The sequence below is a fragment of the Aulostomus chinensis genome, chromosome 3 (assembly GCF_037954235.1).
Source record: "Aulostomus chinensis isolate RoL2024-O1b breed Wild chromosome 3, RoL_Achi_v1.0, whole genome shotgun sequence".
NCBI classification, from domain to species: Eukaryota; Metazoa; Chordata; class Actinopteri; order Syngnathiformes; family Aulostomidae; genus Aulostomus; species Aulostomus chinensis.
The window spans coordinates 25,979,360-26,003,433 of NC_141322.1; the positions used below are offsets into that span (position 1 = coordinate 25,979,360).

General features: G+C 40.8%; 1 protein-coding gene and 2 long non-coding RNA genes across 3 annotated transcripts; 2 read left to right on the forward strand and 1 right to left on the reverse strand.

Moving 5' to 3' along the window:
- Positions 1–1,934: 1,934 nt before the first annotated feature.
- On the forward strand, positions 1,935–8,307 carry LOC147268407 (uncharacterized). The gene is made up of 3 exons (XR_015112139.1): positions 1,935–1,978; positions 2,891–3,001; positions 8,281–8,307. It is a non-coding gene; the product is annotated as an uncharacterized LOC147268407 (long non-coding RNA).
- ngfb (nerve growth factor b (beta polypeptide)) lies at positions 2,681–18,787 on the reverse strand. The gene is made up of 3 exons (XM_086199959.1): positions 18,615–18,787; positions 6,459–6,596; positions 2,681–4,189 (listed from the first exon to the last, which is right to left on the reverse strand). The coding sequence occupies exon 3, from the start codon at positions 4,176–4,178 to the stop codon at positions 3,582–3,584; it is 597 nt and encodes a 198-aa protein (XP_086056085.1). The 5' UTR covers positions 4,179–4,189; positions 6,459–6,596; positions 18,615–18,787; the 3' UTR covers positions 2,681–3,581.
- On the forward strand, positions 8,296–19,515 carry LOC147268409 (uncharacterized). The gene is made up of 3 exons (XR_015112138.1): positions 8,296–8,425; positions 16,484–16,629; positions 17,291–19,515. It is a non-coding gene; the product is annotated as an uncharacterized LOC147268409 (long non-coding RNA).
- Positions 19,516–24,074: the final 4,559 nt, after the last annotated feature.

Consider the following 24,074-nt stretch of genomic DNA (forward strand, 5'->3'; position numbering starts at 1 on the left):
TGGACTGACCTTAAAAGAGATTCCCGCCTGAACTCCTAAAATGTTCCATTTTGAATCTTTGTTAATCGATTGAGAATGAAACCAGAAGAGAAAACTGTGTTCGTGGTGATTTTTTTTTTTTTGTGGAGCATGCAGGCCTGCAGGGTGCTACTACCACATCGTTTTATTAATGAATTACACAACCATAGTTAGAAACGTCTCTTTAGAAGTAAACAGACTTGCTCATGGTCTGTTTGAACACTTGCTAAACAAGCATGTTAGTATTGTCATTGTATGTTTCCATGCTACCATTAGCATTTAGCTCAAAGCTCTGCAGTGCCTAAGTACAGTACAGCCACATACATCTTTTAGCATATATAATAAGAGGTGTGTATATATTTAACATAGAAATGTTATGGTGCAAACACATAACCTTGAGTTTCAGAGGGTCTGCATAGTGTTTGCCTAAAATAAAACTGAATAAATGTAAATACTGAATACGTTATACTGAAATATGGGCCACTACATTTTTCATTATTAGTGTAATTTAAACATGTATGCGTGCACACGCTCTGCTTTGAATTCGCACGCAGAAAGAGAGCCGGTTCATGTGAAATAAGATCACATGTGCAGGGCAGAGGGAGCGGGTCAGCTCGGGTTCACGCGCTCAGATATTCAAGCTTCTCATGTTTGTGCTGCCTTTGTTTGCTGCACTGGTGTGGGCAGGAAACAGCAACTGCGTTTGTCTAAATCAGTCTGGGTGGATCATGGGACACATCACATCACTGCCTACCTCCTGCATGCAAGTGGAACAATCAGAATCGGTCGTAACTGCACAGCTGGGTGTAGAAGAAATGTACATTTAGCATTCTAGCCATGAGCTTTGTGTTAAGTTAATAAATTATTAGCTTCGCCGTATCCCTAAAGGTAGCCACTGAGCTGCATCAATGCTAATTGAATATCAGTTTGGTCATCCAATCCTGTCTTGAATTCAGAGCTGTAATTATCACAGAGGAAGTACACACAAATTGAAACTATATCCTCAGGGCATAATGGACTTAGAATCCCATTATCCTTGCAAATCCCTTCTCCGCACCCTCGTCCTCTCTGCTTGATATGTAAATCTGATGTAACATCATCTAATCTCTGTATGATCCTCACAATCCAAGAAACAGCAGCGAGGGTGTGATGATGTCTGCAACACTCTTGAGGTGCGTCATTGCACAAGGACGGGGTCAACCAAGAGACACAGGTCTGAAAGAAACTGGCTTAAACTATGTTGATGATTATCGGGAATGATAGGGAATATTAGTGATTTAGAAACTGCACATCCGGTGTCTACCAATACATTTGTTGCATTAATCAACATAACACGTCATTGCCGTTACCTACTGGACAGATGAGAAAAACAAGAGGTTGCATGTGCGTACACCTGAGACCTGCTGTATTTGTATTGTAAGGCTTTATGCTACTGTTTACTTTTCATGTACATTTAATCTGATTACTGTTGCTCTATTTGAGTTCAACCTGATGGTGTGTTAGAAATTGTTCTCTTTGTACGCACTGCATTGATAGTTTTATCCACACAATGTCTGGCACAATGAAACAAACATTTACTTGGGTATAAGTCTTCTATGTCAAGAAATCTGAGTACAGGTTCTTTTACTTTTCACAGTACAGATTTAGCTTATTTTTAACATATTGTGTAAGCAGCCTCAGAAATGTATATAGTGATGTAAAATACACACTCAACATTATGAAATTAGCCTTTTCAGGTGCACTATAACTATGTCTTTGTGTTCTCACCCGTTTGTGTCTCCCACATGTGATATTCACTGTCTGGAGTTGTTTTAGTCAATAAAGAAAAATTCTATTTTTTTTTTTTTTTTGCCATTTTAGTCCAAGCACATAGTTTGAATCAAACACGACGCATGCCCAGTACGCAGAGCCCGTAGCATCGTTACCGTGCCAACGAATGGCACAAAGTTATTTGTCTAAGGTAAGATGGGTTTAAACCTACTTATGCACAGATAAACTAACAAAAGTCAGGGGGAGCCTTAACAGATTTACTCAAACACGACAAAACCCCATTATGGCTCTCAGAAAAAGCTGTTTTACGTTTGAAAAAAAACGTGTTTTAGGAGCTAAACTTGGCTAGCAGTGCTAAACAATATGCTAGCATCAGAGCTTCTGGAGATGTGGTTATTGCGAATGTTAGCCTGTAGAGGGCAGTGCTGCGCTGTAGTTTGAAGCAGGGTGGTGAGACGTGTGTGAGGTAAACAAGAGTCAGTGGTCAACTAAACTAGTTAGCCGTGATTGAAAGTCATATTAACAGTCGACAGATAGAAAACTCAAATGAATACTTACCATAAAACCAGACGTTTTCCAGGAACTTCTTTTTGCCTCTGTGGCCACAAGCTCTCTGCTCATATCTGACATCCTACAGCTGTAACAGAAAACTGAGCTAGGAGACTCTACTCTTGCTGTAGGACCCGTAGTGTACTGACAGCATTGAAAGGTCAATGCTAAAACAAGGAAAGCATGAAGCCATTATATCAGTAGCCGCAGACTGACAATATAACCTCATGTTTGTGTTATTTTTTTCTTCTAAGAAAACCCAACACTATGTTAAAATTGTTGGCAGTAAATTGAAGCCATATGTGTTTTCTCTATTTTCCATGTTGGCCCAAAAAAATCTTTTCATTTCATGGTGCCACTTAACATGAACAACAGGCTAATAATAATCTCCATAAAGTGGTGTGTATGTAAGTGTTTAATAAATAACAACATCAACAACAATGTCTTAACAAAAGCTTTTTTGCTTATATCTGACCTGGGTCACATACATGTGATATAAAAAAAAGAAAGAAAAAAAACTACTATTTGCATGATTGTGTTGCTGTGCTTAAAGGTTCCAGGCTGCTAGTCTGTCACTGACTGAACTGCATTAGTCTGAAAACAAGTTTAAACTTGTGCTCCGGTGAGGTCTCGTCAGCGTTTGAAGCAGCGGTAAACCCTTTACGTAAGTCAGATCAGAGATCAGCTAAACTTCACTAACCTTTATCATATCTGAGGTTTCATGAAATGTGCTGAAAAAAAATACATGTCAGTCAAAGAGAGGTTTCGTGCATGTTTTGATGTGGTGCTAAATTCTCCTCACTTAAGACCTGAATAATCGGGATCACTTGAGAGCTTTGCTTTTACTTTACTGTTGGGAGTAGGAGTGAGTCACCTGGTTATTTATTTTTCAATTAGAGGGAAGATTATTTCATTTCCTTAATGTTCATTTGGCTCTTGAAGGGTTTATTCTTACGAGCATGCTTTGAATCTGCAACCGCTCCAACCTCCACAAGCTATTAGCGGCACAGCAACTCGGATCTGTGGAACTTCTAATGGGTAAAACTGCAAAACAGCTACAAATTCTGTTTGACCCAGGCCTGCTGGCTGTGTGTGTGTGTGTGTTTGTGTGTAAATATATATTTGAACACTCCTGTTACCTTGACATAATACCAATAATTTAATTTGTGCAGTCTTTGGTGATAAAGGCAGTCACAACTTCTTTGTGGCATATTTGATATTGTCCAGTATTTTGTGTCAAGTCTTCACTGTCGCCACGACTTGCGGCTGAGCACACACACGCACGCCACGTTGATGCGTATTAGCCTCCACGCCACCAGGTTCTTAAAGGAAGTCAATGCTCGTACAAAAGTGTGTGAGTTGGTGCAGTAGGAGTTCCAGTGTCTCGCATCAATTCCCAAACAGCTTGAGCTGCCTGAGTGGGAGCTGTGACACGTCGTCTCAAAGAAGTATTGCTTCTTGTTCACATTGTTGATATTCACGTCTGGAAGCACAGTCACCTCATTGCCTGAGATGTCTGTGGCCTTGGTCTTGTTGCCCACCCATACGCTGATGCTCTCACACACTGAGTACACCCCTCGGTGCTGAGGCTGCCCTGCTCTCCTGCGGGCCCTCCTGCTGCCACCCTGGGACTCTGCTGGCTCTGCATCAGGGGGCTGAGCACTGAAGAGCACCCTGGGTGAGAGGCTGTGGCGCTTGGTGAAGAGTTTCTGGTCCACTCTCGGGATTGAGTTGCCTGGTCCCTGCTGCTGTGCAGCCGTGGTGGCACACGAGTCCCCTCTGATGGTGACCACTGCCGCGGCACTGAAGAAGAGGAGGAGGACCAGCGTAGACGACCTCATGGGCACACAACCTGAGGGTGTCATTAGGCACAGAGAACACTAATAATTCGCATGTTGACAAGACCTCACACTAGCACCTCCAAAAAAAGGAAAAACATGCACCCAAGTCTTGTCAGGAAAGATTTATTCCGATGGCTTCATGGTAGATTTAAGTTGGTGCAGGCAGTTTCATGGTCCAACCATGAGCTGTAACCTTGGAAATGAATTTTCTCAAACACTGTGCATCAAGAGCTGTGTGGGTGACACTGATAACGGCTGTACAGGGCTTTCTAGTGCTGCTTCCAATGCCATGCTATGCACTAAATGAAATGGTGATGCAGGAGCTGAATGTAAATGGGCTGCATTTATACAGTGCTTCTCAAGTCTAAGCACCTTTACCACACATCCACACACTTCTTGCAAACACATTCACCCCCAGGTGTAAGGAAGGGGTCTCTAGAGGGTCCAGCGATCAACCCTGATGGCCACTACCATCGAATGACTAGGTTACAGTCGGTAAATACTAATGAAGGAAGAAAGATAATGAGACTTCATGAGAGGCTGAATTTATGTTTGTATCCATGCATGTAAACAAGCAGTGGCGAAATGTTTAAGCTATGAAATGATTGATTGAACGCAAGGAGGACAGTTGTCTCTATGTGTTGTGATTGTTTTTGTAGGAGAAATAGTATAGATAAATGCTGTAGATATTACAGGATGTCAAGACAAGCAGCACCAGTAATATTAATGGAATGAAAAACATAGGGATATCCCCTGCAGTTTTTAGTAATTATTCCAATCACTCTTTCCCTACACACACACACACACACACACACACTCACGCACACACGCACTAGAACTCAACATGTGTCATTAGTGTCTAGGAAATGAAGAGGCAGCAGTGTCAATGCATTTAACACAGAGTAAGAGGAATCACAGGCATGTTAACGCCTGCGCTGGCACTGCTAGCAGGCTCCGTCAGGTAGGTTTGTTATGCTATGTTTGCCTCGGGGGGGTCAGTGTGAACACTGATGGATTAAAACTGTTGGCACTCCCAATCAAAAGAAAAAAACGCAGCCTGTACCAAAGTATTTAATGTGAGATATGATTACACTAATACAGTTGAGTGTGTGTCCTCACACTCCTCACCTCTCTGCTTGCTGTTCCTGTGTGTGGGGATTGAACACGACATGACAACATTTGGATGTATAAAAGTAAATTTTTGATGTTTTTAACTGTTCTGAAGAGATTAGACAGCTGCAGAGGAAATTGGCTTCAATTCTGTACTGAACATCATGTGAAATAATCTGCCAGCTGTCATGATAGAGGTCTACAAGAGCGCTGAGTAGAAGGAAAATGTTTTGAGTCGGTTGTCAAGTCATAGCTGGAGAAGCTCTATTCAATAACATTAGTAATGGCTGCATTCCATTTAGGTGTTTAAGTTTCAGAGGTTTTGTATTGTTGGATCACTCAGTCTCCCTCACACTCACACACACACACACACACACACACACACACGATGGTATAGTGAAGTCAGTTCAGACTCATGGACGCATTGCTGCTGCTGCTGCTGCTGCTGCTGCTGCTTCAAGTTCGCTCATCACAACAAGTGAACCTGCAGATGTAAGGAACACTCAGGTAGAATCCAAAGCTATGCCTCTGCACACCACGACCTTGCCCTGTGACCTTTAACCCCCCAAAACTTTTAATCTCTGAGCTCTAGTGCTGGTTTGCAGGTATTTTGAAGAAATTCCCTCAAGGCGTTCCTGAGATATCGCATTAAAAAATGTGACAGACCGACAACCCAAAAACATGATGCCTCCTTTTTGCACCAAAAGCTACTATTGTTACATGATGTGGTATTTAGAAAGTCATAATTTTATTAAAGTTCTGGCAAGTTGTAAAGTTGAGCTCAGCTTGCATAACTTCTGTGTCAGTTATGACCTTCCATTCATTCATTTAGCTCAGCTGATTCCTGTCACTCAGTCTATTGGCAAATGTCAGTCATGGCGCCGTATTTAAGCTGCTTCAATCTACGTGCTGTCCTGTTCTGACTTAATCAATGTCACTTTTGTTGTCATTGTTGCTGACTCTGTTCCCCACCCTTGGGGGGGGGGGGGGGGGGTACTTTGCTGCTGCTCCCAGACGGAGACATACAGCCAAATTAATCTTTCTGCAATGGCAATTGAGTTTTGACAAAAAAGTTGTTCTGACTGACTGAATCCCTTGATGACGTTACCACAAAGATTGCATTCATTTTCATTTCATTTTCAGGGGACTGTCATCCATGGATCTCAATACCTTTTCAGTGTCTCCTCAGGAACTGTAGCACCTTGTGGCACCTAGAGGAAGCGATTAGAGCGCACTGTGTTCTTGGCTCCTGCCATCTGGCCCGGCTGTGGCCCCCATCCAGCACACTTCTGCCTCCCCTCCTCAGCCCTGTTGAGAGACAAGGAGGAAAAGTGACTTACCGGACTCATAAACTCACTGTAAACACATTCTTTGACTGATACAGGAAGAGAAAGTTAATATGTTACTCCTGCTCACCAGATACTCACATGGTGATCATAACGAAATAAAGCAGCAGACCTGCATGATGGTGATTATGTAGAATGGAAACATGTAAAGTAGTCTAATATCAACCTTGTAAATTTTGTCAGCATTCGTCAATATATGAGCTTTGACAGGTTTGCTGAAACTTAGACACGACTGTACCTTCAGATAGCTGCAGATTGACGATGTAAAGAGTGTTTGGGAAGAAGTAAAAAAAGCCCTTAGGTCAGGTTTTTTTGTATTTTGTATTCAAGACCGCAGCAGAGGAAAATGTAGAACGGTATCAAGGTTTTCCTGTTTTAAATGCCTGGTTTGCTTTCTTACTGTTGAAGTGCTCAATCATCATAGAATGACAGGCTTGACTTCCTATATTCCCAGGGAGACATTCACTGTCGTTGATTTGCTATGGCAACAAACAGTATAGCTAGATAATCTGTCACACTAAGCATGTTATGCTATCAATTTTTCTCGTCATGTCTCTGCTCAAGTGGGCTTCAGTTGAGTGTTTCCATCAGAGCCGACTGTCGTTTACACCTTACTTAATGTCATTCATCCAACACAAGCTGAGTGAAAACAAAGCTGAGGATATCTCACCAACAATCCCTGTTCATACATTTCTTTTATTAGGTGTCTTTTCTTTGTGATTAATTACTTTCAAGCATAGCATAAATAGAACGGCACGCTTGCAAAATGACAAGAATGTAAGCTACACTTAAACAAAAGTAAATGGGCTGTAAATCTACTCGACAGTGAGGAATGTGAAGGAAAGTGTTGCTGCTTTTTGGCACCTCAATGAAGGTGGTCTCTGGCATTCATCTTAATGATAGATCTGCTAACGCTTTTGCAACGATGCACACAATTCACACACACTAAAAGTGTAACATTATCCTCTCGGCTAGAGAAAATTGAAGGTTCCCTGGACAAATCAGTTCTGTATTCGTGCTGTTATCGCTGCAGAAGAAGGAACACTACAAAACTTTGCTCGTACATTTCATGCGCATGTAGGAGTCCAAACGGTGAGAGAGACACATCTGACAATATCTTAGGTGTCGAAGTTCATTCTTGACCTGGAGATTGTTCGACCGCACTATACTGACGCAAAAGCCTTTTCTGGAGCTCTGCACAAACTAAAAAGCACGTTCCCCATTCTGCTGTTGTCATCAGGGATGGTTCTGTTGATACCCAAGCTCAATAGGACGTCTCATCATCTCATCATTTTTTTTTGTCAGAATGCAAATGGAAATGTTTTTTCTCTCCCATATTCAGCTTCTTGCAGTGTCAAGTAAGAACAGGATTTTCAGGAGGGAAAATAAAAAGGGGCCTTTTTAAAAGTACCATTTTTGACACCACAAAAAATAATTTATGTCACCGTTTTCAGCAGGAGCTCTCGTCCCTCACAATACAATAGAGGCAATACAGTCCTTTGAGTAATATGCCAACGTTCAAGAGAAGTTTCAGGGCAAAATCCTTGTTGGGAGAAATTCTCTGTTTTGGTTTTCTATGAGGTCACAGTAGTTTTCAGTTTTGTGTGTAGATTTTCACCAAAAACTCTTCATTCTGTTTTTAATAGCAACTCCTCCCTGGTTGAAAAGCCTGAAAGCAGAGCCATTCCAAAGGATGACCTCGGTTCATGGAAAGATGCCAGAAGGAAGCCCCGGTGCAAATGAAGACCCCTGGAGGGCTTCATGGAGGCTGGATGTCTGTCAGGACAAGTGGTATGTCAGAGGAATTGGTTTTAAGCTGGTGCAGGGTGCTGGACTGACAGCTGGTGCAGGACCAGCGATGCTGTCAACAAGGGAGGACACCATTTCCCCGTGATGGGGCTGAGAGGCCCTGGTGCTGGTAGGAATGGCCCAGCAGCAGCTGGATGGAAAAGCCACTCGAGGTTGGAGCTTAAGTTTACATGACGTGAAGTGTGCTCTTCAAAGATTGACAGTCTTGGAAATTGGAATGAGAATATTTCTCTCCAAAAATGATTTGATTGGCTTGGGGTTGAGTGGTGGAATATGAGTCATACAACTATCATATTTGGTGTTACGGATTTTTCTGTTCCCTAATCGGTTTGTCCCTTCCAATTATGTCTCCCATTTAACATGTTTTATTGATGGCTAGTTTGCAGCTCATGTGGATTTAGTTAAAGTATACAAACAGTTTCTTTCCCCGTCAGAGTGGATTAACTAAATCAACACAGTCAGTTCTATGGTACCGTATCCTGAATGGAGAGGCCACCCGCAACTGTTGACCTACAGCTCATTACCTCTAATGGAGTCATTTGAATTAACCCCGTCTGGGATGACTGACAAGCAAACTGGGGTGGCACACAATCCAGTCTGGAGCCCAGGAACAATCAAACGCCATCTGAAGAAATGGCATTTGCCTCATTCATATGGTAAAAGTCACACAGACTCTCTTGTAATCTGATCCACTGGAGCTGGCTCTCATTCAAAGGGGTGTGTGTGTGTGTGTGTGTGTGTGTGTGCGTGTGCGTGTGCGCGCGCGCATGTGTGTGTGTGTATGTGTACCGAAAGGCTTTGAATGACATGTTGCTCATTACGTTGCTGAATTCATTCATGCAAAACGTCTCACTGAGGTGAATCTTTCAACCCTCAAACACCCCTTGAATGAAAGCCACAGTTCAATTTAATAATGAATGGAGGTTTTCGCCTGACCAGAGGCGATGTTGTTTCTTCATTCGTCCATTTGACCATCGCGGTATGTATAGATGGCTACTCACAGGAAACAATGTGACTACATACCAAGCAGTGCCACCAAAAAGATACACAGGCCACAACTGTGGGGTTTTTTTTCTACCCAAAGTTTTGTTCATTGGCACCAAATAAGGTATGAATGCAATTTCAAACACAGTGGTGACGTCTGGATTCTTGAGCCACACACATTTCAGTCAGTGGATGAATCTGTTGATTGTAATTGTACCTAATAACTGTCCTAACTATCTCTTTGCTTGACATTCCAGTCAACTGTTCAACATGATGATGTGCAATCATCTGAAATTTTGACTTGCTCGGACAGAAGTATCGGATTCATTATTGTTGTTGTTGTTTTTTAAAAATATTTAATATTTACATGCCTTGATGGATTTTGTCCATTGATGACATACAGCTGCTGCCAAATGACCATGTCTACTAGACCAGACCTCCTGTGGTGAGGTCAAGAGAGGCAGGAAGACGAGTGTCTAAACCTCTTAACATGAGGAGTTTTCAGTCAGAAGTAAATAGGGAATAACTTTGTCGCTATGGCAACTGCTCTGTCCCTCCTGAGGCTATTTTTTTAAAAAGCCAAATAGAAAAGGTTCAAAGGAAGAGGTAGAGTTAAAATGGAAACATTTATTCAAAGCAAGAAATGTTTTAGTGTTCCAATACAAAAAAAAGACAGTTTTAGTTCCTGTTCTCATACTGATAGTCCCCTTGGAGACAGGATGGGCGGTCAAAATAAAGATCTTGCATCAGACCGCTCTTTGAATAAGACCAGATTAAAACCACAAATCAACACACAGCCCAGCAGAGAGATCAGCAGGTGATAGCTGGCAACATTTGACTTGTAAAAAAGTGAACTTTGGAGAGGTCAACCCATCGCTGAAACAAGATTGTCAGCTGGCCACATCAAGTACATCTTCAAGTCTGCAGTTATGATCAGAAAGTACTGGAGAAACTGGGAGGGATTAGCAACAGGGTAAAATAGCATAGGATCAATTTTGTGATGATTGATGTTATATCTTACGTTCTTCACTCGAAATTAATCAGTGCTGACAACAGGAGGGAAACTAATTATTTCTTAAAGCCATAACTAACCCAAAAAGTGTATTTTCCCTTCCAAGGAGGTGTGTGGAGCTCACACAGAAATTTTCTCCTCTGTATTTCTTCTTCGTACTTCTTCTTAGCGAGGAACCAAAGACAGTATAGTTAGGTTTTTTTTTTTTCTCAGGATGTTTTGGGCAGTTTTGCAGTAGTTTTTTATCAGTCGCCAGTAGCTTCAAGCTAAATATACAGGACTGGCTCTTTCTGCATTAAAAATGAATAACACCAGAGGGAAAAAAAACAACTTTGTGAGCTTAAGTCTATTCAGAGTCAGAGTGGACTTACTATTTGTAAGTCCTTGAAAGACAAAACACTGGTTTTGGGTGAAGTATTGCTTTAACAGAGCATGTATATTTATTATTTATTTCATGTATGTTGCTCACACACGTTAGCATATGGTAACATTGTTGCTTAAACACACATGTGAGGATTATGATGTTCAAGGACACACATGCAGCATATGTTTAAGGTTTCCATCTTTGCATACCTGCCTCAGCTTGTCCTCAAGTTGTGGTGAAATGTTGCATTTTGTCTTTTGGCAACGATTCAAAGGAAACCTGCTAAGGGTAATAGCATGCTACCGAACCACATCGTTTCTCATATTACCTGACTGCTCTCGTATTGCATCTAGTTGAGGCAATTTGTTGTGGTATCAGTTATTGTAAACCATTATATGAGCTTTGGCTAAGAAATGGAACCCCTGCTTGAGGTCAGGGGTCATTTAAGGCAGATGTGTGAAAGTTTGGCGCCGACATCTAAACCTCTGAGTCAAACTAAAAGTAGATAGTGATGCAACAGGCTGAAACTTAAGAGTTATCACTGTCAAGACCATCTGATTGCAACATCTGGGAGGGAATAGCAACCTCTTATTTATATTCTCATAATACACTAGCTGTTGTGTTGCAGCTTTGTGTTTTACTATTTACAAGCTGAACAACTCCTGACAAAATCTAGGCTGTTGAAATACAAATTTAAGTGAAAACAGTTACAGAAAGAATGTTTCATGAGGTGTACGACTTTATATAGACCAATCCTAAAGACAAGAAATACAATCACTGGCTTTGACAGAAAGAAACACATAAGAATGCTAAACAGCAGATTTAACGAGGACAGTTTCATTACTCACTGATGGCTGTGTTTGGTCTCACTGTGCTGAGGAAACACAGCTGACCCCAGTTTGTATTGTAACTATACACAACGCACTCTGTGGAAAAGCAGGCACCACTCCACTCTACATTTCCTAACTAAACTCCGACAACAAAGACTTCAGCGATTGGGCTATGTTGTTCTGTGTTTCCATCATGTGGTACACACACACACACACACACACACACACACACACACACACACACACACACACACACACACACACACACACACACATAGCAACGGTGTGGCGGAAGTTTAGTTTGTGCACTTTACTCAGACCTTAACAGACCTTGATAGCCTAAGATGAACTATATGTGAAAAGAGTTTAACTTAAAAAATATTTTCTATAGCCCAGTGTTTCCTGCTGACAGAGATTGCAGTTCAGTTTGCAGGAATTTGGACAGTCACATCATTGGAGGACAGTGCAGTGGCAGATGCCAGATCAGATATGGCCATCACCACTCGGCCAGGATATCTGCTGTGAATTCACAGCTTTCTTAAGGAAATTATTTGGCCAGACACTGACTTCTTCCTGTCCACGCTTGGCTAATGCAGAGGCTATTACTGCCACAATAAAAGTGATGCAGACTCTTTTAAAGACACAGTGCTCGAGGCAGCGTTTACATTGCATTCAGCTTAAACTCGTTAAGACGTGTAATGTGCAGTTCAGCTCTATCCAGTATAATCTGATGTAACTTGATACAAGCGATTGTGCACTTGGAGGAATTCTTCTTGACTTCAGTGTTGCTGCATTCAACAAATTCCTCTGATAGCATTCCATACACAACACTTCATAACCACATGCAGGTATTTTAGCAAACAAGATGGCGATGAAGGGTGATTATCAGACCAACATCAGACTGTCTTATACTTGGAACTGTTGCACAGATAATTGGAATGTTTTGGTTGAGGAGACATGGCACTTGAGTCTGGAGCAAATGTCTAGTGTTTTTGTGTAAGCTGACACACACACACACACACACACACACACACACACACACTCAGCTTTTACATTTCTCTGATTCTGCTAAAAACACTGAAGACCTTTAATGCACAGTTGAGCTAAAAAATAACGCAATACACTCAAACCGGCTGAGAATTTTTGTTTTTTCCCAACAAAAAAAAAATCCACAATTATTACACAATAACATACTGGCATGTAGACGCACATTTATAAAGATGATTTTAGACAACATATTACAAATGTGTAGAAGAAGAGTCATCTATTTGCTCTGCCATGTATTGTTTTCGCCTGTCTGCAGCATGTAAGAGGATTGCATGTTGGTTTTGAAATCTGAAAACATGATAGGTTCTTAGAAATTAAAACTGAGGACCACATATTGTTTAAAAACTGTTCAATGGCGCTTGTTTCTTTCTGTGTTTCATTCATGTTTTTACAGAGGAGAGTGGACATTGACAGAGGAAGCACCACACATTAGCTCTGGACCCATGTGTGATGGCTCCATAGCCGAAACATTTCAATTATTTGTGAAACATTTCCAAGTACTACAGTCTGAAGTTGGTCTAACTTGCACTATACATTGCAAACATGAGAAAAAGTGAATCTTTCTTCCTTGTCAGGCTTTGTTTACCTCTTTGCTTTGATTTCTTTTTTTTTTTTTTTTTTTTTGCTCAACTCTTTGCAGTGATTGTCAAAAGTCTTGGAGCTTGTAATATATCTGCACTTTTATGGCCAATCATACACTCTTTCACACACTCCGTGACAGCTTTTTGGCTCTTTGACTGCAGCTGTCGTCTTAGTCGTTGTAATTTTCCATATCCTCATATTATGGTTGGAACTCCTCCTGACGCTCACGGCTGCTGTTATCAGGGTCAATAATGTAACACAACTGTGTATGTACAAATGTGTCTGTGAGTCTGTTTTTGCCATGTTATTATTTAGAGATTATCTGGAATTTTGCATAAATTGATTTTATGGCTTGCAGTAAAAAAAAAAAAAGATTCCTTGAGCAATTAGGATATGAAGGCTTGAAGAAGGCAAAGTGGTCCTGCTTTACAAATATGGGTATTAAATAATCTAATTCATGATGTGTTTACAGATAAAGGGACATTTTCCTCAACAGTATCAGTTTCAGGTTGAAATATGTATTTGTAATATTAATTTAAGAAACACTTTCAACAAAAGAAATTTCCTCTTCTGTCATTTAATTGACTTTTTGAGATGGAGATGGATTTATTGGGTTACAGTGTTGAGTTGCATTTGGCCTGTTGAATGAGGACTGAGTCAAAAAACTGTGTGTGTGTGTGTGTGTGTGTGTGTGTGTGTGTGTGTGTGTGTGTGTGTGTGTGTGTGTGTGTGTGTGTGTGTGTGTGCGCGTGCGCGCGCCTTCCTGTAAGTCAGCCTGAGCTGATGAGGAGCTCCCGCTTGCGGAGGGAGCTAACGGAGCTCAGTCGCAGGCTCGGGCCTGTTGTATCTCTGCTGCTCACTCTGTTTCTGTGTCTCTTCACTCTGCTGTTTTCAGTTTAACAGCACACTCAGACTAATGTCTCACCTCCATATCACAAGTGATATCAGAGGCATTGAAATAACAGTGAATTAAGCTGTACAGCAGTAGATTTTAACAGAAGTAGCATTTTCCTTTGCTGTATAGAAGTGGGGACCATCTTCCTAGAACTGCTGCCTGAGGCTGGAAGAGAAGACAGGACATGTCCGGGTGGAAGGAGAGATGCTGATGCAATTATATATGAAGGGTGGTTGATCAGGTTTGGTGCCAGTGAGGGATGGAATAATACAAGCTTCTGTAATTGTAGGCAATTACCGTCATGTATGTTTGGTGGCCAGGAGAAAAGGAAAATTGTCAAATTATTATAATTATGTGCTGTTTAGTATTTTAACCTGCAGTTGTTCAAAGTTTCACTGTCAGTAGCCTGATGTTGTGTATGCATGAGGGACAAATCTGAAGTCATGTGAACATGTACTATTTAATTACCTCAAAGATGATCTGTTAGTGCTCATCAGCCAACATAGCCATTCCCAAAAGTAAAATGTCTCACGTCTTCTCCGGCCCACCCAAAACTTCAGTGTCAACACCGATCGAGCAGAACCGATAGAACGTTTCCCCATACTGTATTGTTTTTAAGTTCAGACACATTAAATATGAGAGCATTTATGAGAAAGAAGGCCTACCGAAATGCAATGAAAATTAATAATACAGCCATGTACATGTAATGATTTGAAAAAAAAGTTGTATAATAATATTAATAATAATAATAAGTGCAAATGATGAATTGTTATGTTTGTGTCTTGGCTGTTTTGCAATCAATGATAAAAGGCTCATAAACTACGTTTCACAATATCAAACCCAATATCCCCATGATGCATTAATAATAAAAGTTATGATCTTTTCAAACTCCACTGAAAAATTTAAATTACAAAATTGAATCAATATTTTGTGCATGATCGCTCATCAGTTTGGGAATGCGAGGGAGGAGCGAAAACGCATCATCATAACAAACCTGAATGCGGTGCAGTAATCATATGAGCTTATTTTCATAATTGTTAGAGGCTAATACTGTAATTGATAATAGACTCCGACATTTGTCGCAGCTCACAAGGGGCTCTCACTGTGGCACTCGCTAATCACGGGTCTAATGGATGAGAGCCGTCGTGTTCCCTGTAGCCCTGCGTGCTTTTTTTGTTGTTGTTGTTTTAATAAATGAGGTGTGTAATTGTAGCGCACACTTCCTGCTGTGAAATCTAATAAAAGTCATTAGGCACAGGAGTTTTAACTGCTGAACAAGTGTTGTTAGCTTGGTTAAAGGTTACGAATGGCAGGACTTAAAAAAAAAACAAAAAACAGAGGAATCCCCACTTGGATGTCCAATGAACACAATAAACTGAGATAAAAATCAACTCATGTGATCCATAGAGCATCTGCAACCTAAGAGTTTGGCCTGCTGGACACTGTGGAACAGAATGTTCAGCAATGAGAAATAACAGCTGGTTTACTGAAAAACTCCACTGACGAACAATCTTTTACTCCGCATATCTGATTAGATCGGAAAGAGCGGTGAGGATAATTGATGAGACAAAAGCTAAAATATGAGCGCATGTAGAAATAAGCTAGTTAAAGTATTTGGTCTGGTTATATTGCAGCCGCATGCAGTGCCGTCAATGCCGGGGTTGCATAAATGTTTCACTATCATTCACTATTTCCACACAATCCCGAACCACTCTTCTAATGTGTCTCTCTCATCCCAAAAAATTAAACTGCTGGCAACTTGAAACAATCACAAAAAAAACGAGACAGTATGCAGAATGGAATTGTTGACCAACGGTAAAACTGAAATATTTGGCCAATCTGGGAATAATTCAACACTTGGTTGGACAAATCAACAATTTGAGCACTTCAGGTTGGACCCTGCTGATTGGAAAAGTGATTTTTGGTGAATGAATATGATGATCTGATGCAGGTCCAAGCTTTGCGTAGCCAGACGTCCCTCCACTGAGCTGAGCCAGCAAAGGAAAGACATCTGGCTCAAACCATCTTCATCCAGCTATCATAGAAAAAAAACAACACTCTGGCTTTTGTATTTCTTTACGCTAATCGTAATCGGCTTGGATGGTGCAGAGCCCATGATGCAGCGACAATGGCCTTGCAAAGTAATGTGGGAGTGAGACCACGTTTAAATCAGGAAACCTTTTTTATATGTTCATATTTGCTTTACAACTTTACAATTAAATCCCATGTGCCTAATTTTTTACAATCAAATTTTTGTAAGAACTTGTAAATATGTAGGTTGCTACTAGCATGCTAGCTCAGAACATGCTGTTTTTGTTTAATGCAGAAAGCAGAATGGGCGGAGAACCAAACCGACCAATGGCAGGCATCTACCCGCAGCGTTGTTCCGGTAAAGTAGACTGATGCAGGCCAAGATCAGTCGATCAATCAAACTTCAGCATTGTTTTCACAACATTCAGAAAGACGTGTCAGGTGAGGACAAGCTTTGGGGAAACACATTCCAAAGAACTTGATTAAATTCACATGGAAGGTTTAGATTTACTTTACTCTGTTGAAATGATAAGTATCGCATTTCATTGTCACTGACACATTGGAATGTGCATGTACGTACAAACATGGCTCAGATATAAGTCAGACTTGTCAGACGTACCTCATTTAGAGGAAAATATATCTTTATTGGCTCTGCTGTGGCCTACGCCATCTTTACTGCCGCTGCAACCGTAAAACACATTAAAAAGTAAATTGTTTTGAGAATCACAGAACCTCTACAAAATGATGTCTCAATCAAGTTGGATCAACTTCTGATGATAAGTATATGGGAAGTATTCACCTAATTATGCCCCGCCCCTTTACATGGTGGAAAGGTTGATCATATAAAGTTATACGGAGAGGAGTAGGTTTATTTTTGTGACAGGCAGATGTGTTTCAGCTGCTCTCTCCACTTTACCCAGTTGTTGCAGCATCCCCAAACAGAACATATGATGCTAGCCATAGGTAGCCGATTAGCTATACAGCAACGAGCTACGCTAGGCAACGATCTGCCATTGATCGCTTCGTAATGTTAGTTGTAAATGACAATCTACCCAGTCTATTAAAAGAGACTTGATTTAAAAACTGTTTTTTTTTCTTCCAGCTGCTAAATTCTTCTCCGCAGCAAGCTTTTGAGTGAAGGTAGTCCTGCTCAGAGCAGCGGCACATGGCAGCGCCCGAGTTGTAGCAGAAAACAAGATGAATGGAAAAGCTGGAAGCTTATAATGTTGATCCCCGTTCAAGTTAACAGATGGCTAACTGGAAGTAGCTTACTGGGCCATCTTCCATTGAACATGCTCAGTAGCGAGGAAGATACCATCTCCATATACTGTGTAATGCAGAGAGATTTACCTGGCGGCGCTGGGCCTCACGAGCACTGTGAGAACTCTTTTGGCGAGGGCTTGAGTATAAGTGACGTTCATTTTTCTGAAAATATGATGCACTTAAACTTTAAAGACGAATTTGATTTTTAATTTGGAATGAAAGTTTGTTTAATTGTGCCTGCACTACAGTTGTGGTACAGTGTCGATGTGAATGACCCACACATGTGGTAGTTATCACATGTCTAGCCTGTGGAGTGGAATTGTATGCTGTGCTACTTTTCCTTGGTTTAAGTGCACACGTAGAGTTGAACTGAAGCAAAACCACAACCACCGCACCAGATATTCACTACATTCTAATCTATTACTTCCTGGTATTCTCAAATCAAAAATACCTTAACTGAGCTCGGAGGCCAACATCCTACACACAGCCCACCCCCCCCTTGGATGTCATCGCTCTTTGTAATTGTAAACTGACTGCTGGCTCTTTTGTTCGAGCTGAGAGAAGCCTCACTATTCATGCTTTAGTGTATGAATGAATTGCTCTTATTTCCAACGAAGCTGAAATAGAAACCTCATCATAATATCACAGCGAGATCTCTCACCTGCCATTAACTGAAGAATGCAATAATTTGTTTTAAACTCTGTGGGGCAATTTAAGAAAATTACCCTGCAGCTAACTTCTTGTTTCCAACCTAACATACCACACAAATACAAGACCGCTGCAGGAATGCTTTGAGAATATTACCTAAGCCAAGAAGCTCTGATAGGTGCGATTGTAACCTGATGAGCTCGGGGCTAAGCTTCAACAGAGGGGATGGAGGAGATGATCCGCTCCCTGTTGGAGCTGGCCTCACAGCATGGTTAAAACTCTTCAGCAGGTAACCATCATTAAAGGAAGAGGCAGGAAAGATTCAAAGTGTAGCACTGGAAAGACTTTTCCCGAAAGTTTGGAGTTTGAAAGCTGTGCATGTAGAATGTTTCAACTGTCTGAGCAAACCTCCTTTCATTTGTTACTAAATTGGTTAAATGTTATAAAGCATGTTAAAGTACTTTATTGCATTGCATTCCAAAAAAAATAAAAAATAAAAAAAAGAGTTTCTGTACCTCCAAGCAGTGTAGCTGAAGGTAAAATTTTCTTCCACCTCTGCAAAAGCTTCCCGTTTCTCTCCAGTGATGTAAGACCCCAGCGATTACTGAAATATATTCCAGATTGGGTCCACTTCCACGGGATGCCACCGAGGGGGAAAAGTCATACTTTATCCCAAACAGTCCTTTCTGACGCTTGCACTTGTTTGAAATTTGTTCTGAGTGAGTAGAGTCCCAGAGACCTGAGGCTCTGTCTGATAGTGGAGTGCTGTGGGTCCTAGTGCCTGCCTTTCCGTAAGGAATTCCCTTGATTATCTCACTTCATCTGTTCCAGCAGTCCAGGATGCAAAGAATCACTACTGTGGACTCACTGGAAAAGTGAGCTACTTATTATAAACTAGGCATTTGGACTAAAAAAAGACCAAAGTGCACATTAAGTTTTGATCCAGGTGTTGATCTTTTTAAATGTTTTCTTTCATTTCGCTTTCAAACTTATTTTTACTTTAGATCTGTGGACAATTACATCTATTATATCAGTGTAATGGAGTGCAGTGCAATAGTTATTTTAGACTCCATACATATATTTGTGGTTTGTGGAGGTGTAATTATCTGTATCTTTTCACCATCAAATGATTTGTATCTGTATTTGGAACGTAGACTGGAAGTGGGTGTGGTTTGTACAAGAAAGTTGTTTTCTTTTGTTTTGTTTTTTTTGGCGGGGAACAGAGCACCCAAATAAACATTAAAGTGAAGGAGGCCGTGTTAAAGCTGACAAATGTTATTTCTAGCCTCATTTTCATGCCTTTGATTTCATATTGGCAGAGCCCATTATTCGCTTCAGAAATAATTACTTAATTATATGATTTTTTGCAATATTTCTAAAACAAAAAAAAAAAACAGGTTTCAGGTTTTCCTCTCTCTGAAGAAATCCCACACCTTCCTGTCTTTCGTATTTCATGCTCAGTGCTGGCACGCACAACGACAAAAAAGCAGCCTAACTTCTGGATCACGTCAATAACGTAGGGGGGAAAAAAAAAATCCCATTTTCACTGTTTTGTCTGTACTTTCCTAAATTCATATTTCAAATTCAAGCTCATCACCAATGTTCATTCCAAATTCGTGCGTGGCTCATTCTACTTGCTTTCAATAACATTTTCAAGAAAAACTGCGCTAAAAACCAAATAATTACTTGAAGCATTGGACTCAGCTCGACTAGAGCGCTGAACGGCTGCAAGTGAAAACAGATCAGTGAACTGCGATGTTCCTCCAATGAAAAAATAAGCAAATATTATTATTTTTGACAGGTTTTCTCTCACTCTGGGTTCAACTGGCGCTATTTATTCTGATATACATGCGCTCTCTTCTCCCACAGAGACTCAAATGTCCTCCCTTAGCTTACAGGATGATTATTGCATCTTCTGGAAGCTCTACAGGCGGAGTTTTATCAAGTTACGTAATTGTAGAAAGACACAATCTGATTATGATGTAAAACAAACAAATAGCATAATGGTTTCTGTCTCCTTAGAACTTCCCCCCAAAGAATTGTACCGTATAAAATTGTTCAGCTGGTTCTCTGTTCTGACTTGTGTTTTTTTTTGTCAAAACCAGATGTTTTACAGAGGCAGATGTTTATGAGATCACCTTCTGTGCGCAATTAATTTCACAGAGCTTTCCAAATGGTTTTCAAAAGAAATAATTTGAGTAATATTGGAGGCAGCGATGGAGAAACTCTGAGCTCTCCTGCTTTAGTTGAGAACAGATTTTTTATTATGTCACATAAAAGAATTGTAAAACATTTTGCTGTTCAGGAAAATAAATAGTCATTCATTCGTTTATCATTATTATTTACCGTCGGATTTAATGCTTTTTTTCATCTTTCTCCAAATGGCAAATTTGAAGAAACATTTTTTTCCTTACACTGACGTAATTATCAACGCCAAGACTTTGGCGGTATAGAGTTTCACGGTGTGTTGCGTTAGAAGCAGAGAGAGTGTGTGAATGTTTCAAGAGGAGATTTGAGTTTAGGGGGCGAGAGAGTGTAAATCAATCCAGGTGTGGAAAATGTAGCCTACATATGTGGCGGTAAGTGTTTGGATCTATGTGTTTCTCTCTCATCTTACCCCTCAAATAGTTTACTACAAGGTCAACGCCACTGGATTGTCTGTGTTTTATGTTTTGGGTTTTAGATAAGGGCTTCAGTGTGTTCATATTTATGTCAGTACTAGCCTCGCACATCTGGATCCTAATAAGAACACATGGAAGCAGAATCTGCTTACCATACAGGAGGATCACTCTCTGGCTTTCATTATGGCTCTGAACTCTTCATGGCATGGCTGGTATTTTTAAAAGAGCGTAGCCATGTTATGAAAAATTGCCCTCTATTTTAAGTGGGTTTGAGTCTCTACTATCTCACGAGGAGCATTTGGGAATCTGACTGACCAGACATCCTGCCTCGGCACTACACGCCTTTGGGAATTTGAGACCTGGGCTTTCGCTGAACTCCTGTAAACTCAAGCCAGACTGTTCTGCTGTTTATCATTGATATTCAACATGTAGAGACACAGCCGGGGAAGGTTGTTGTTGTTGTTCTTGTTCTTGTTAGGTGCAGATTGCGTTTGACCAGTGTCCAGTGTAGAGAGAGTACAGTAACTCACAGAAGTGTTTTTTTTTCCCTCAGTTTGGCAGCAGCACGCCACCAGTTCTTGAGGGAAATCATGTGACTGCATTTTGCTGGGTTTCCTTTAGCCTTCCTTTTTTCCAGTAACTGGGAACCACTGTCGTGAAATTTCCATTCATCAAGGACGAAAAAACCCACTGAAGCAATTTGACGATGAGATGCATTTAATAGATGTTTATTCTGTGTCTTTAAGCTTTATTTAAGGTTGAAAAGTGATCCTAGATGCTGTGTCTTCTCAACCACTACATGGATGTTGATCAGACGATTTTATGAATGAGTTAACTTTCACTTTTTAACCTATTGTCACCATGGTTTGGCACACAAAAGTGAAACAAATTATTAAAAAAAAAAACACAGACACACAGATGTGAGTAAATAATTGTATATTGCAGCAAATGGCTAATTTCAAGTGTCCTGTTAAAACAAAATATATTTGCCGAGAATTTTGTCAGTCTATATTTTTAAAATCAAATTATGACACATAATAATATAAATCTAATCCGTATTTCTTTCTGAGTACTCGCCATGTCTGTAGTCCATGTTTTTCCTTGCTTCTTTGACTCTTTGTGACTCCAGGATTCAGAGAACAGTCAACCAGACTTGACTATAATTAGCTTAAGGCTAATACGGTCTGGTGGCTAACAACAGCAGAACAGCTCAAAAATATCTGCTTTAAAAAAAAAACACCAAAAAAAAACGCTCTCAAATTAGAATTTTTGTGGCTTAATGAGCATATGGCGATGATAACGAAGACATGAACTGTATCAGACAATGCGCTTGAGAAGCGAATAAACACGGCCAGCTCTGGATGCATTCTGGGGCCAAAGAAGTGATGCAGCGATGAGAGGCAACAACTCTGGGAGTTCCAGACACTTAATTATGAGTAATTTATTGAAAAGTATCACTTTTAAACACTTTGTTGTTTAGTCCAACCTCACCAGATGTTGAAATGTCAGTCCCAGCTAGCAAGACAAGCTACTGATTTTGGCCGCTTTTAGCAATGTCATTCTTTCAGGCCCAGTCCAGTGGCCAAAGGTGAATGCTTGAAGTATCACTGGTAAATTGTACAGGTAAGTGTCAACCTGAGCTCAAGTTAAGGGAGTCAGCATTTCCTTATGATTGAGTGCCTGTGTGAGCAAGATCAGCGATTTGATGGATTTGTGCTCTGACCACCAGTGTGACCTCTGCACCACCCAGCCTGGAGCACCCTGGGGCCACCAGGCAGATAGCCTTTCAGAAAAGGCTTCCCAACTCCGGAGGACAATGACTGTGTTGTTTGTAGGCTATTGGAAAAAAACAAAGGCTGTTTCTGCATTGGATTAAATTACTTATTGGATGAAAGACAAAAAATTCACATCTGTATGTAGGCTACTTTCATTATCAGTGAGGTTGAATACATACCTGCATATTTAAGCTGGCTGTTCCTGCATATTTAGTACGTGTGGCTTTGTGTCTTTTTTTAGACGATGCCAGTCCTTTCATGTGTGCATGTAATGCGTTCAGGACGTATATGCTTCCCGTGCAGCCTTTCTCTGACATGATTATCTGCACATCTGTGTTTACAGCTGTGTGACGATGATCAAAGGGTGTATTCTCTCTAGTTTCTGTTTACTGAAGCTTCCGTCTATTTGCGGGAGGTGGGAGGTGGTGTTGCTACTGACAGATGAGCTCGGTGTCACCGCAGTTGTAGTAGAGACGATGCTAAATTATTTGTGCTCCTGCACTCCAACAGTTTTTTCACTTCTGCCTCTTTTGTTTCTTCCCCAAAGGTGCAATGACTGACCTGGTTTGTGTCTTTCCTCAACAGTGCTGCATAATCCTGAAGGCTAATGGCCTTAAATTCAAATGAGTAATCTCAGCTCATATGCTGGTTTGTTTGTTGTGTTTGCTGGTGTTATTACTCCCAAGGCAGGGGATTTGCATGATTTAACCCTTGGAATTCAATTTGCATATACTTTATATTGCCATCAACTATTTTCTCAAGCAAATCAAACATATCTAAATCGGAAATACTGCTCTGACTACTACTACTGCTACTACTATCTGTCATCATTCGAATTGGGTACTTTTTCTCTGAATTCAATTGTTACCTTGGTTTTGCGGACAGTTTTCATCTGTCAACAGTATTACACTGAAGCTATTGTGGGCAGTCTGGATTAAGGCTGCCCAAAATCTGGACTTTCTACAGGCTGTTCATCAATTTAATGCCCTTCAAATGCTGACAATTTAAATGTGTTAACAACTTTTACAATTTGTTATACATCACTGTACCATGCAGCGATAGTATGACCGTTAACCAGGTTTTTGGCAACCAAGCATGGCTCCTGCATGGGCACCAGAAACTCTAGATGATGCTGTTTTTTAAAGGGAGTTCTGAGAATGTTGAGTAACTTGACGCTAATTGGCGTAGGCTCACTGTGTTTACGGATCATCTGTGGTGCTGAAATTTGGAGGCTCATCTCAGTAGATGCTCAAGGTCAGAGGATGTGCGTCAGTAAATGTGGCATTCAGTCACAATAAGGGTTTGTGATATTTTCTCATTCTCAACAAGGCTCTCCATCTCTGGGTTGGCTGCCTTCCCACCACTGATGCCCTGCAGCATTGATTCAGTGCCACTACCCAGTGGCTTTGTGCTAAAGGGTGATGCACTAAATGAATGGAGTACACAATTTGAGTCACACAAGAATGGTTAACACTTTACAGAACGGGTACATTAATATGTTCAGTTATACTACATGAATGCCAAGCGTGCAACCTCCTCAGTTTTTTCCAGTCTTTGCTGTGACCTATAAGGTTCTCAC

What these genes read in the sequence shown, in the direction of transcription:
- ngfb (XM_086199959.1), bottom strand. Translation starts at nt 4,178, where the DNA reads ATGAGGTCGTCTACGCTGGTCCTCCTCCTCTTCTTCAGTGCCGCGGCA.